The sequence below is a fragment of the Rhinolophus ferrumequinum genome, chromosome X (assembly GCF_004115265.2).
Source record: "Rhinolophus ferrumequinum isolate MPI-CBG mRhiFer1 chromosome X, mRhiFer1_v1.p, whole genome shotgun sequence".
Lineage (NCBI taxonomy): Eukaryota > Metazoa > Chordata > Mammalia > Chiroptera > Rhinolophidae > Rhinolophus > Rhinolophus ferrumequinum.
This window is the reverse complement of record NC_046284.1, coordinates 73446010-73461988: the sequence shown is the minus strand read 5'-3', so window position 1 is coordinate 73461988 and position 15979 is coordinate 73446010. Positions and strand designations below refer to the sequence as shown.

At 34.0% G+C, this 15979-nt stretch overlaps 1 protein-coding gene across 1 annotated transcript in view; it reads right to left on the bottom strand.

Annotated features, from left to right (window-relative positions):
• Window positions 1–893: 893 nt before the first annotated feature.
• The window catches only part of BRWD3 (bromodomain and WD repeat domain containing 3), a 112945-nt gene continuing 97859 nt past the window's right edge, over window positions 894–15979 (bottom strand). Inside the window, exons 37-41 of the mRNA XM_033106874.1 lie at window positions 14843–14995; window positions 13232–13395; window positions 12776–12873; window positions 12070–12228; window positions 894–6535 (exon numbers count right to left, since the gene is read on the bottom strand). Of these exons, the coding sequence (XP_032962765.1) occupies window positions 5781–6535; window positions 12070–12228; window positions 12776–12873; window positions 13232–13395; window positions 14843–14995 (1329 nt within the window). The 3' untranslated portion in view covers window positions 894–5780. The remainder of the gene's footprint in view (window positions 6536–12069; window positions 12229–12775; window positions 12874–13231; window positions 13396–14842; window positions 14996–15979) is intronic.

Below are 15979 nucleotides of genomic sequence, written 5' to 3'. Positions count from 1 at the left end.
TTCTTTATTCAAAATACACAGACAGTATATGTATAAAACATGCAGTCCAGTCTTTGGCCAACTTACTTACCTTGAACTACATGAAGTTCTTGCCATTTGCAAGAAAATTCTGGGTAACCATATATAGGTGCACAAGTAAGATGAATGTTCTTGTTAGGGATTTCAGTTCCTGGCTCAAAGTTACCTCTCACCTTACTTCTCTCCCCACTTACTTACATTGAATTAAAGCACCATTTATATTATAACTAAGCCTCTGTGGGCAATTTTAATATAAATAAAAATGCCAGAGATTCATAGCTCAGCTGCTAAAATTTATAAGCCATAGACATTACAAATCTATTCATTTCAAAAAGCTGTACAAAACAACTGTTGACTAAAGCTTAGCAGGCTGTTATTTACTTCACCAAACAGCCCACTTTTAAAATGTTAACATATTTATTACCTAAAAGTGACCCAGAATATCTGCAATGACTAAGGCAAAAAAAAAAAAAAAAGTGCCTTAATTTTCTCTGATACTGTGTTTCCCTGAAAATAAGACCTAGCCAGACAATCAGCTCTAATGCATCTTTTTGGAGCTAAAAATTATAGTAAAATAAGACCAGGTTTTATCTAATCTAAGCTAATCTAAGACCGGGTCTTATATAACATAATCTAATATAAAACTGGGTCTTATATTAATTTTTGCTCCAAAAGATGCATTAGAGCTGATTGTCTGGTTAGGTCTTATTTTCAGGGAAACGAGGTAGTAGGGAGCACAAGAAAGAAGAAAGGACCCAAGAGTTACATGTTATAACCTCTGAAGCTGGATAATGAAAAGGTAACTCCGTATTTCTTTTTTGTCAATTTATCTCCAGTACCTGAGTTAAGGCATAAAGTAGCAAGAGTGCAACTGATTCCAAACAACTTGGAATTTTATTGTAAACATCCCATAAAGAATGGCAACAAATTAGTCCAGTTTTTTTTTTGTCTTTGAAGATAATTGCTTATAATGACTGATATTTGCCAAACAAAACATCTTTTATAAACCAAGCCAGTTTAGTTTACCTTTCTTTACTGAATTTTAGTTTAATGGACATTTTGTCCATGTAAAACATCACATCAATTATTAACTATTCTTTTATCTTAAAACTTATGGATACTAAGAACAAACATAAGGTACAATTTTGTTAATACTTTGTAAGAGATTACAAAAGACAAGGATGGTAAGGTACAAGACAAAGAAATAAATTACTGATTGCCATCACCACAGTATTGTTTAAAGAATTAACATTTGTAGTACTGCCTAATGTGCATCTGGTGACATATGTAAAAACACATTTCCCAACTGGGTTTCTAAATATTTTTGTATGTGATTTTAAAAGTCAATTACCAATGGCGACTTTAGTATGTATGTATCAATAGCCTTATTTTTTAGAAAATACTTATCATGCTTTTATATGTCAAAGTCTCATATTCTAGACTTAAAATAGGTATAAGAATAACAAATGGACACACATATAAATAAACAAACACATCTTAACTCTAAACTGCAGGGCCTTTCTACTGTTCTTCTATCAATGAATCATAAATTGCCAGTCTTGTTGAAGTGTGCTAAATTAGGTAAAGTCTTCAATGCAGAAAGAGAAGTGAGGGTAAAAGCAGGAGAGGAATGATGAAAAAGGAAATAATCAAGGATAAGGCTACATAAGAAATAAATGTCAAGAAACCTGAGGGCACTCCACATTCCACAAAATACAGCACCATGAAAAAATTTTAAACTTCATATTAGAATTCAAACAAAACTTGATAAACTTGGTAATTAAAACTCGGTAAAGAAACTTCACTAATAGGTAAAAAGAAAAAAAAACATGAAAACATTTTTACACTAATTTTTAAAACAAGTCTTAAAAGTGATCTTAGAATATTCTATTTTCAACAAAACTTTCACAAAGCCTCATGTACCACAAAAATGTTGGGGGTTGGGTTAACATTTAAAACAATGAACTTTAAATGTCAAAAGTTCCGTTCCTTCCCCCCAGAACTAAAAGGCATCGAAATGTACTAAAAATTATACAAGACGTAAGTCTCCTTTTTGTGGATGTGAAAATTCCAACTTTAAAAGTAAGTACCAGTTGGTAAATGTGCATAAAATAACTTCCAAGATATGTAAGCAAGTAATAAGGTGATTATCACTACCACAAACATACACATTTCGAAAAATGCTCAAAAAAGTTTTTATAAAAAAGTTACAGGTGGCATTCACATCTTTCTCTTTAAATCACTGTTATTTTCGGAGGAAAATCTATAGGATTACAAAAACAAGATAAATCACTCAAATTTATTTCAAAGTATTGGAAGGCTGAGTTAGATATCTGAGCACACAGTTGTACGCATGAGATTTATGAATTTCACTCTGGGAGAAACAAAGTGCTACTTGGAAGAATTCTAGCACAAGCCTGATTTCTGGGAAGGGAAACAGAAAAAGAAATAAATGAAGGGCAAATTAAATGAAAAGAATAGAGGGACACATGTACACAACAAAACCTAGATTGTTTATCTAGAAGGTATAATGAAATGGATGATCAAGCAGTATATATACAAGCTAAGTGCTTTACAACAGAGGCAAAGAATTGGTAGACAGTGAACACAGCTGTCTTCCATACAATATATTCTTTTTCTTTTTCTGAGATAAAGTGTGTTAAGTTGGAAAAAAAATCTACACACACACATGCGCACGCACACACACACACACACACACACAAATTTAGTCAGTAGGCTAACAGGCTAGTGAATGTTTTGAAGTGCATCTGATTGCTGGAAGAGATACATACAGCAAGCCATAGAAAAAACACATTAATTCTGTTTTCTAAGCAGATACACATGCTAAGATCTTAAAGCTGGGAATTAAAACATTATTACCATTCATGAGAAATGTTATAGTTCACTGACTATTAATATCTAGCACAGGATTTGGCTTATACATCTGAATGCTCTCATGGGCCTAAACATAAGTGTTTTTTTCCTTAGCAATTCACTTAAGATTTAGACTTTTCTTCAACAGTCTTAGCTCATTTCCTACTTGCTTCGCTATGGCTGAACCCAGATTTTATTTAGGTGTAAAGGGCCTCTAAAAAATTAAAGCAATAAAATATTCAATGCAATACAAATCACAACACATTCACAGGAGGCAGTGTTACAAAAAAAGCAAAGTACAAATTGGGGGCGGGGTAATCCAGATATAAAAGTAAAAATACTATCTTCCAAACTTTTATTTTCACACTTATTAAAATAATTTGCATGCAAACAGAAAATGATCTGTTTGTTTTTTTTGTTTTTTTTTTAACAAATGATAACTATGCTCATCTATCATACCCTGGTAACTAACTCTTTAAATCCTAATAACTGAAATCAACATTACAGCAAAATGCTGTCACTAGTATTTTCACAGTATTTCACTACATATAAAATATGCTTGAAAATGTCTTTAGCTTTCTTATTCTAATTATCTAAACCTAGAAAAGCTTGACATTTGGGGAATAAATGTGGCATTTTTATTTTTCAAAATAAATTATAAATAAAGCTTCAGACAGCTAAAATCACACAGATGGCAATTCTTCTACATTTCAAAGAGGTCAGCTCTCCATAGAAGAATGTCAACAAAAAATTTCACACTAAAACAATACATGTGATACACATTTGGGTACATCCATGAATTTAAGTAACTTATTATTTTGATTAGGGTAGGCCAAAGTGTTATTGATTCCAGGAAAACACAGGCACAAATTTAATCTATATGCCCCAAAATACTATTTTAGTGGATAACTAAAATAGTACATTCTAGCAAAAATCAAATATGGACATTTTTGAATCTGTACTATGGTTAAAAGTGGCAGTTGAGTTACAACCAGAAGTAGTTTTGGTTTAGTGGAAAAAAAGACTACAAAAAAAAAAAAAAAGTCAGCTTGATCTACTGTCCAGTTAATAGAAGTTAGTGCCATTAACAATTCACAATACTTTCTTAAAGCCTGAACATCATTTCTACTGCAAGTGAAAAAATTTTTAAAGATGTTAGTCCAAGAATAACCCCCACCCGACCCAACCGAAAAAGCAAAGTTATGTGTGTACTCCTTCCTCTGCACGTAAGGAACTTCAGATGCATGAAATGATTGAAAGCATGAGACGAACACATTAGCTTAAGAAATATCCTGGGATTATTAAGCATACATTAATAGTTTTGTTTATCCCACAAGTCTAAGCATAGCAAATCTGATGTTACAAAAACAGAGATCAATATATTCCCTTCCACCTCAAAAATCTATGTTTCTAACAAATTAGTGAATTTGCAATCTCTCAAATTTGAGGAGTAAAATTGAATCTGAGAACTCAACCTTACTTATTGAACCATGTACACTCTACTGCTATAGACAAGACCATAAGGTTTTTAAAGACTTTTTTTCCTGCCATCTATAAAATAATTCAAAATATCAGTATGCAATGCAATTAGGTTCTTTTCTGAAAGAGTATAACAAAAGAACCTTTTGGAATGGTATGAGCAGAACCGATTAATGTTGATTCAAAATGTTAGCTAGCCAAAACATTCCAACTCAAACTAGGTGCTTTGTTACATTTTAAAATTCAAATGAAAACCAGTCACTCACAGCTATTAAATTTTGATAGCAGAAACATATAAGCAGTAGCCCAAGTCTACTTACATAAATATGTTCTAAGAAGTCTAATGTAGAGCATACTATAAAGTTTAATTACAACTATTAATTTGAGAGCCCATATGATTATTAACAACCTCTCAGCTTATAACTTATGAGTATTCATTCCCACCAAGCTTGTTCTAGTTCTTAGTCAGTAAGGAATAACAGCATCTGTTTTCCTTAACGTTCCCAGTAGTTGTAGTTATAGAGGTAGCTGAGCTACTATTCAAAGTTACTCTTTGTGAACGAGGACTTTTCAAATGGTTAAGTTATCCTTTAAGCTACACAAGTTCTGTTAATGCAATAAAATATAACAGGGCAAAGAAAATGGATTCAAGAAACTTCTGCATTTGGCACCTTGTCTATATCAATACCTCAAGTACTCTTTTTTAATAAAGTTAATGCACACATCAGGACACACCACAAAGATTTGCTACATATTTACAAGGCACCAACCCTTTCTCACCTTTAACATGAATTAAGCAAATCAATAAAAAGCATATTAAGATCCCCCCACCCCCCAAAAAACTGTAGTATAAATATATACTTCAGTTCAGTACAATTAATGAAAGTTTGGCCTGGGAAGAGTAAAATAATCCAGATCGTTCTTACAATATAGAAACTGTAAACATTTAATAGCTGCCTTTAGGATTGGTGTATTGTGCAAAAGTTATTATTACTGGGTACAGGAATCACAATGGCAAAAACAAACTATATAAAACTCTGTAAGAAGGTGCTATACTTCTGTGATAGAAAAGCAAAAGAGGGATATTCTATTGAGATAAAAATGTCATGCTACTCTTAAGAAGCTGAATGCTCCTTTACTGTAGTAAATCTGTAGTGTGTGTGTGTGTGTGTGTGTGTGTGTGCGCGCACAATTTTTTTTTTTTTAATTTAAGGCCTAATGAGTAAGGCTTGTCTGAACAAATGAAGTGTGGAGATCAAGTCTCGAAACAAATGTATACTGGCATAATGGAAAAGCACCAATGTGAAAGGAAGCATAAGTCCCCACACAACTTGCTTTGTAGGTTTCCTGGGTAATTCCCTGCAGTAGAAGGCCATTGAATTTTTAAATTATTCTAAATTTATTAACTGTTAATAATTCCATCCCATGAGATGGCTAACCCTGGCTTTTTCTGTCATTTTCCGCACTCTGCCTGATCTGGATGTACCAAGATTCAGGGGATCTTCAGTGGACACAAAATTGTCATTATCGGAATCATCATTATATAAAACAGTCCTCCTGCCCTGGTTTCTAGTTTTAATTCGAGGCAGTCTACTGAAACGTCCTGAAAACATGGTATCAAATTCGTCATCTGCAACACGTGCTCGCTTGGCTCTGGTGGTTCCTCTGGAAGCACCTCTTCCTCCTCTCCCTCTCCCTCTCCCTCTCGTGCCACCTCCACCTCTTCCTCGACCCCCCCGCCCCCTGCCGCCTCTTCCTCTGCCTCCTCTACTCCACCTGCCCCATCTGCCCCATCTGCCCCTTCCTCCTGTGCCTCTTGTCTTCCAGTTTCTTTTTCCATTGGCATATTGCTTTCTGAGTTTTCTTTTAGGCCTGGTTTGTATGAATTTACTATAGTCATGGTCTCCATCAATGTAATCTTGATCTGTTCTGGAAGTTGATTCAGAGTCAGAATCAGAACCACAGGTACTTTCAGAACTTAAACTGGATCCTAACTCTCCACTCTCAGAGGAGGATAAATGTGACTTCTCTTTTGTTTCTTTTTTCTCTTTATCTTCTCTTCCCATGCTTTCATCTTCTTCTGATGCACTAAGTAGTTTTCTCTTGATTCCTGTCCGGAGCTCTCTGCTATCACCATTTGCAAGGGGTCCATCAAGGGATTGATCTAAATCAAGATGAATGATTTTTTTAAAGTTAAGCTTTGACACTGGTAAGCTAGTTATTCGGTTCAAAAGTAAAATAAACAGTCTATCAAAAAAATATATATATATGTTCATGGGATGTAAAGTACAGCATAGGGAATATAGTCAATGATATTGTAACAGCTATATAGCTATATATGATGTAAGAAGGGTAATAGACTTGGGGGGGGGTGTTATCACTTTGTAAGGGGTGTAAATGTCTAATTATTACATTGCTTTGTACACCTGAAACTAACAAAACAAAAATTTAATGCCCAAAGATATATGGAGTAAATTCATGGAGAGTGCTGGCGTATGAATTTAAATCTGTTGGAAATCGAAGATACTAAAATTCTGATTTTTGTCTGATTGCTTTTTTGGGGGGGAGAGAGAGTGTGCAAGGATGTTGGTGGTGAGATAGCTAGGCAGAAATTTTAAGATCTTGAACTCTAGAAAGAATTATCTGGGAACATGTATCAGAATAATTTCACTTATTCATTCGACAAATATTTACTGATTATCTACTACAGGCCAGGCAATGCATGGAGCTTGAAATAGGGCAGTTATGAGACAAAGTCCTTGCTCTCTGAATTTATATTTCAGTAGGAAATGTTTGCTAGACAATGAAGTGAACAAATAAACAATATAATTTCAAGTAATAATACATGCTATAAAGAAAGAGGCTAAAAAAAAGAGTGTGAATGTATGTACGGGGTATTTTATATAGGAAAGACTTTTCTGCAGAGGTAGTATTTGAGAAAAGAACTGAATGAAGTGAGATCTGGGGAAAGTATTCCATCAAAGGAAATAGAAACCCAGTATAACTAGAGTGGAAGAGAAAAAGAGGAAGTAGTGGGAGGTGATTACGAGCGAAGGGTTTTAAAGCTGGAGAATGACAGGATCTGATTACATTTTTAAAAGAGTGCTATGGTTGGTGTATAGAGAACAGATTATAGAAGGGAGGGATTGGAAGCAGAGACCAGTTGGGAGTCTATTGCTAGTCTGGGTAAGATACGATGAAGGATGTATGAGTAGAGGTGTAGAGAAATGACTAGATTTGGAATGTTTCCTTCTAGAGGAGCCACCAGAACCAACCTTTATTTTTTAAAGTTTGAACTTATGGGAATAGCTGATGGATTGGAATGTCAAGTGCTAAGCAAAGAATGAAGGTCAATTTCTGGGTTTTATAGCCCAAGCAACTGGGTGAATGTTAGATATTTTACTAAGTTGGAGAATGCTATAGGAGGAAAAGGTATTGGCAGGCTGGTAGAAAAATCAAAATTCCAGTTTTAAATACTAGAGACCCACATAAAGACATTAAAAAAAAGAAAAAGCAAAAAAGCAGGTGGATAGGCCAGTCGAGAGGCTCAGGGGAGACTCAGATAAAACTAGAGATATAATTTTGGAAATTTTCAGTAAAAAGATGACATTTAGGGTCAGGAGAACTGAGAGACCTCATTGAGAAAGCAAGTAAAGTGAGAGAAGGTAGCTGAGGACTGAGACTTGAGATACTCCAACATTTAAAGATAAAGAACAGGCAAAGATAATTGAGAACGAATAGCCAGTGAGGTAGGAGGAAAAACAAAGAGAGTAGACTGGAAGGAGCAAAGCTTAGGGTTGTATGGTAACCATAGTTACAAGATTAATCTAATACTCTTGGTGTTATGGATTGAAGTGCATCACGCCCAAAATACGTTATGTTGTACCCCTTACCCTCAATGTGACTGTATTTGGAGATAAGGCCTTTAAAGAAGTTTTTAATTAAAGTGAAGTGAAGTCACAAGGGTGGGCTCTAACGTATTAGGACTGGTGTCCTTGTAAGAGGAAGACACATGAGTGCTTGCTCTCTTTCTCCCTGTCTGTGGGTGCATAGAGAAAAAGCCACGTAAGGACACAGTGAAAAGGCAGCCATCAGAAAGCCAGGACAAGAGCCCTTACCAGACACCAACCCTGCTGGCATCTTGATCTTGGAGTTTGAGCCTCCAGAAGTGAGAAAATAAATGACTCTTTTAAGTATATGAAAAGGTGCTCAACATCTCTCATCATTGGGGAAATGCAAATCAAAACCACAATGAGGTATCACCTCACACCTGTTAGGATTGCTAGTATCAAAAAAATAAAAAATAAGTGTTGGTGAGGATGTAGAGAAAAGAGAACCTTGTACACTTCTGGTGAAAAGGTAAATTAGTATAGCCACTATGAAAATCAGTATGGAGGTTCCCCAAAAATTAAAAATAGAACTACCATTTGATCCAGCAATCCCCCTTATGAGTATATATCTAAAAGAATTGAAATCAGGATCTTGAAGATATATCTGTACTCCCTTGTTCATTACAGATTATTCAAAATAGCCAAGATATGGAAACCATATACATATCTCTGTCTGTCTGTCTATCTATCTATCTATCTATCTATCTATCTATCTATCTATCTATCTATCTATCAATCTATCTGTCTATCGCTGGAGGACATTATGTTAAACAAAATAAGCAAGACACAGAAAAAGAAATATTACATGTCACTTATATGTGTAATCTAAAATACAGTCATGCCCTGTATAACGATGTTTCAGTCAATGATGGACCACGTATATGATGGTGGTCCCATAAGATTGTAATGGAGCTGAAAAATTGCTATCGCCTACTGACATTGCAGCCGTAATAATATCGTAGCACAACACATTACTCATGTGTTTGTGGTGATGCTGTTGTAAACAAATCTTCTGTGCTGCCAGTCATATAAAAGTATAGCACATATAATTATGTACAGTATGTACTGCTTGATAATGATAATAACTGACTTTGTTACTGTTTATGTATTTATTATACTATGCTTTTCATTGTTATTTTATAGTGCACTTCTTTTGACTTAAAAAAAATGTTTGCTGTAAAACCATATGCCATGATAAACCAGCAGCAGTCTTAATTCATCTTGTGTTCACCGTGTCTCTTGATTACCTCATTTTCTTTTGTGCTTGATTTGATCTTGTATTGTTTTGAACAGTAACATGCTGTATAGGATTGTAGCCTATGCCATATAGCAGGTGTGTAAGTGGGCTATACCATCTAAGTCTGTGTAAATAAACTCTATGATGTTCGCACAACAACAAAGTAATTTAAAGACGCATTTCTCAGAACATATCCCTGTAGTTAAGCACTGCATGATTATAGTCATGCTCACAGAAGCAGACTAAGATGGTGGTTGCCAGGGGCTGGGGGAGAGGAAATAGGGAGGTATTGGTCAAAGGGTACAAAGATCCCATTATTCAGAAGAAGTAAGTTCTAGATATATAATGTACAGCATCATTACTATAGTTAATAATACAGTATTGTGTATTTGAAATTTGCTAGGAGGATAGATCTTAAATCTTCTCAACTCACACACACACACACACACACACACACACACACACAAACACAGTAACCACACAGAGGTGATGGATATGTTAATTAGTTTGATTGTGGTGACCATGCCACAATGTATTGAAACATCAAGCTGTTATATATATTTTAAATTTAAATTATATATACTTTACATATATGTAATTTTTATGTCAGTGATATCACAATAAAGCTGCTAAAAATAAATATCTGTTGTGTAAGCCACCTAGTCTATGGCATCTTGTGACAGCCCAAGCTAAGAGTAGGCTAGAGACTAAAGTGATAGCAATAGGAAGTGTAGATAAAAGATTTAAGTGGTTTTAAAGAGTTGTGGAATTTACAAAACTTAGCAACTGACTGGATATGAGGGGTAAGAGGAGAGTCAAAGAACACTGCAAAATTTTAAGTTGGGTGACTAGGAAGATGGTGGTACCATCAAATAAAATAGTGAGTGCAGAAAAAGAAGCAAACACGAGACAGAAAGATGAATGACAAGCACCCAAGGAAAATTTTTTTAGGAAGCACTTGGAAATGAGATTGGTAGAATAAACAGATGCTAAGGCTAGATATATGAACTTGGAGTCATCAGCATAAAGATCACTAACGTAACTGTTAGATTCCTTAATTTGTAGAAAACAACAAAGAAAAAAAACAAATAAAAAAGGTGGGAAACTCTGCATATAGGAGGCAAGTAGAGCAAAAGAAAAGAACAGAAAATATAGACCTACAGGAGAAACAGAGACATAGGAGAATCAATAGACTATAGAAGCCAGTCAGTAGAGTTCCTAGGGGATGTCGTCAACAGCATGCAATGATACAGACTCTGGTTGGTCACTTAAAGATTACTGGTGAATCTGGAGAGAACAGTTTCTGGAGAGTGGTGGAGGCAGAAGCCAGACTGTAACGGACAAAGGAATATTTATATAGAAAGAAAATAAAGGCAGGAAGTATCAGCTACTCTTTCTAAAAGCTTGACAGTGAAGGAAAGAGCAAAAAGAGAAGGAAATAGCATGAATATGTAATGTGTGGCAGGATCAGAGAGAGTAAAAACAAAAATTGGGGAAAATAAAGTCAATAACTATCTTAGAGTTATCAGATATGTTTCAATATTTCTCACGTAACCAATATAAAATATATCTTTGGAGAGTCTTTTTGAGTTATTTGATACTTCAATAACAATGGATAAGGTACTTAATATTTCATTAAAATTTACACAAAATAAAAGTATGTATTCCAATAAAGATATCTATAAAAGCATAGTAACTATTCACAAACTTCAAACAGATGAACACATTAGAACTTTCTTTGAACATGGTCAAGGTTCATAAGATAGGGCTAAGCATAAGAAGAAAGTTTGCATAAAAAAACTGATGCCCACTGACATGGTCCAAAATGAAAGCATGTGATAATTATTAGGTCAGTGATTTCTTTTTAATCAGTAAAAAATTCTCCTGAAATAAAAGTTATATGGAAGCTCATTACATGAACTAAAAAGAGTTGTTCTGGTTGAATGGAAAAGGCTCTTTTGAGAATTCCTTAAAGTACCTCTGCGGATTACCCAAAAACAGGCAGAGCACAGTCTGAAAGCCACTGAATTACTGAGACAGCAGGACCCAAGGAAACAGAACATTTTAGTTATATAACTAGAAAAATCAAAGGAAGGTGGTAGAAGTAGGTGTTGACTAAAAGAAGGCTAATTTTAATTTGTCAACCCAAACCTTTTTTTTTTTTTTTAATTGGAGTAGGCCTTTAAAAAATGAGCCCTATTTAAAGATGATTCTGGAAAAATGTTTGCCTTTGTTATTAATATGGCTTAATATATGAAAAATCCTAAATGTGTCTAATAGTCCAGTTTTTATGTGCGTGAGGAAAGATCTCTTCATTTAGTTTTTCCTTCCTATTCATTTTACATTTTGTTTTAAAAGACTAAAATATGTTTGGAAGTATTATTTGAGATCTGCTAATAATGGCCTATTCCTAGTTTTGGATATGAAACCCTGTCTCAGTCAAATTTGACATTAAAATCCTCATTAACTATAAGGGCATGCTAACTTTTACTACTGAAATACACCAGCTTTTACATAATTCATCTGCCATTATAAGGGAACAAAGATGCCCTGTCTGTATTTATTTCCTACCTTGTTTAATTGGCAAAACTCTATTCCGAAATGATTTGGCTTTCCCTGGGTCATGGCTATTTCCACTTCGGCTATATCCACTGAAGCTCGATGAAGAAAACGGCCCATCCAGTTCATCATCAAGTAAATATAGTGAAAGCCCATCAGCAGCATCTGAAACTTACATTTAAAAAGGCTGTAATGTTAACATAATTATCATGTTTTTAGGAAAATCAGGCTGTTTTTAAAACGGTATCTCACTCAGTTATTCTACTCTAACATCAAAATTGTGAGTTGTCTGAAGAAGGAAATATGGCTATTTTGAGAACAAATGTTTTATGACATCATTAAGCTTTTAAGGACAGAATGTCAGAAAAACTTTTCCAAAGAAATCACTTCCACATATAAAGAATCCTCAATTCCTACGTTGGCAAATATATTGTAGATAAGTGCTGTAATCATGAAGTTATAGAAGTAAAACTAAGAGAGAGTTTAAAATTCATCTATAGTCTTAACACTTTTATTTTTAAAATGAATAAACTTAATCCTATGGCCTAATGTGTTATCCAGCACGACATAGCTAGAGAGAAGGAATTGGGAATAAAACACAACTTTTCCACATTGAAATCCACTGCTCTTCGTATTCTAAACCATGCTGCCTTTTCTATATCCTTAATATCAGTATTAAACTGAAATACAGAACACCAAAAACAAAAGACATATTTACCAGGAGACGAGAAAGGAGAGCTAGTCCTGGCATAAGACACTGAGGTATTCTGGTCATTTTTAGGCTGCAATTTCATTTGTTTCTGTTTCCCTTTTGGACTACAAGTAAAAATATGTAAGAATAAACACTTTTTCTATGAGCAACATGTTATGAAAGACAGTATGATACAAAATGCTTAAGCTGACCAAAAAAGAAATGCCCGATAATTTAAGTGAAATGCTTCAAATTGGTAACATGACAGTTAAACTTCAATCTTTAAAATAAAAAAAAAAATTTTGGTATAGTAAAATCCACATAAACAAAGCTTTGGGTTACCAACTGCATCTTTGCATCTTTACACAGGTGAAGATTTCTTAAAAGAAAATATCTTGGGTCTTGGGAGCCCCTCACACTATCCAATAAACTTTTAAGAAATGAGGCAATATGCACAAAACACTTTGAAAACATAAAATATACCTAGGAGCTCTGCTACTAGATAACGAACTGCTGCTGCTTCTCAGACGTTTTCTGTACCGTGGCCTTCTCCTCTTCTGACTCTGGATTGCTGACTTATATTCAGAGATGACATTTTTAATATGACTTTCAAATAAGGCAGATAATCGCAGCGTCATGCTATAGATCTGAAAACGTAGAAATTATTCTTGTTTTACCAACTATACATTAATTATATAAAAATAAAAGGTATAAACATGCCTGGACCAATATCAGCATCATCCTTTCATAAAAAATATACATGCTCTTTCCCACAGTTGAAAAATTCCTGAACAATTAAAACAAGATACCATTTTTAAATAAAACTTAATAAAGGTTTTTAAAAGGTAACATTCAATGTTAGGAACGGTAGGGAAAAAAAGATTCCAATACATTTCCAGTGGGTATTTTAACTAGAACAACATTCTAACTGACAATTTGTAATATGTACCAAAAATCGTAAAAATATACATATCCTTTGGCTAATAATTTTTACACTTCTGGGAATTTAACCTAAGGAAATATCAGAGAATGGCACACAAAATAATTATGTTCAAGGATGTTAAAGATGTTAGCCACAGCATTATTCATGTAAAATGAAAAACTAGAAACAACCTAAATCTCCAGTACTAGGACACTAGTGAAATAACATAAAACTACCATATAACTGAATACTATACAGACAGTAAAACTTCTATTTTCTAAGAGTAATAATGACATGGGAAAATACTCATATAAGTTAAAAAAGTCTTCAAAATATAAAGCCTACTGTTTTAAAGAATATATAAACATATGTAAGTATATAGACGCATACACACTTTAAGAAAGGAAAAAAAACTGTATTAAAATTATAATACTCAACATATACCGATAACAAAAGATGAATACAAGTCATGTGTATACATTTTTTTGGCACCCCCAGTACATGTAAATGTGGGAAATAAATGTGAAAAAATTATGCCTACAGAAACTGGTGAAAATTCATTTTATATGAGATGGAAGTGGGCAAGTTATATACTTACTGTGCAACTTATTTAAAAGGTAATCAGATACCAGTGGTTACAAAACACAAAATTATTATTACTATTTTTTCTCAAGATATTAAGTTCTGACAAAACAGGGAAAATATTAATTGTGAGTATGAATAAATAGCTGTCACTTCCCAATATGGTTCACTATTTATTATAATAAAGGGAACAAATATTCAGAGCTAATCTAACTATTTTACATAAATTAATACTGTCAACCACTTTTATTTCTCAAATTATTTATTAGACATATTAAAGGGTACTCAAATCACTACCTCTTCTTCACTTCACCTCTCTCTGGCAGATATAAATATTACTAAAGAATAAAGATGAGGCAGATAGGAGAAAGAAAGAGGTGCTTAATTTCAGAATGACTGCTAAATGTATCTTTATACATGCCTAATAAACTGTCAGAGAAATACTGAGAATTAATTAAACTTCAGTAACTATGTCAAAACTGTAGTACATACTTGTTTAGCAATTTTAAAACTGGTGAAAGAAAAAGCTGCCTGATATATATAACTAAATGCTTAGATGATTAATCCACCTAATAATTGGTTTTTCATACCCTTGACTTTTTATTAGAGGTATAAGCTTTGGAGTTGCTGAATATTTGGCGAACATCCTTGTAAAATTCCAGAGGACTACCATAGTTTCCTGCTTCCAAAGTTTCTTTCACAGTGCTGAAGTCCATAGGAGTGTCTATAACACCTTGATAATCCTACAAAGAAGAATGTGTTATTAAATACATGGGCTGGGTAACAATACTACATAATCAACGGGACTGAGATTTGCATCACCAAGTCACCATGAAATAAAGAGACTGCTTTTCAATCTGCCAACTGCTTCCCCCAACCTCAAACCATCCATTTAACAGAGCTTTTTTGGTGACTCTGAAAAACATCAGTGGCCTGTGGGAGGGCCTTAGCCTTCACCCTGCAGTCAATAACCGTATGACTCTCTCAAGGGACAGAATAGAAAACCCATTGCCATTGGCTTCATCCCTACAGAAGTCCATTGCACAAAATTCCATTTTTTGTTTAAAGACTGAAGTAACCCCCAATTCCTTGGCAAACTGCTCAATGAAAGTAGAGGATGGGATAATTCACATATAATTAAATAGTTCCGTATCACAAATTAGCTGCATATTTCCAAGACATTTCCAGGTATGAAGGCATTCTACCTAAGATGTCATTAGTTGAAGGTCAGCCAAATTGGCCATGTCTGCGCCTCTCTCCCATTGTTTTGTTTTTTAATGAATGTGACACTTTTGCTTCATCTAAGGTCTTCATTCTCATATATTCAGAATTAGTTTGATTTTGATTAGGGGAAGGGGAAGTTTCTATTTTAACCTAAATATTTCAAGTCTACTTAAGATATTTCTAGGGTTATTATACGGAATTGAATCTGAAATGTATACCTGTATATACCACAACCATCAATAAAAAAATATGGTTTGGAGTAAAAACATTGTCAGTATGAGATTCCCTCATCCTATTTAGAATCATTACGAAGTAAAATCACCACATTTCTCTCAAAATAGAAGCCAAAGAACCAGAAACAGGAGCAAAAATATAAAAAGAGAAAAATATTTTTTTAAGTATGAGGAATCACAATTGCTCTTAATGTGTCTTTTTTTTTTTTGCTTAAATCATAAAAATCAAAAGTATATTCCAACACAGCATGGCTTATGAAACAAAGATTT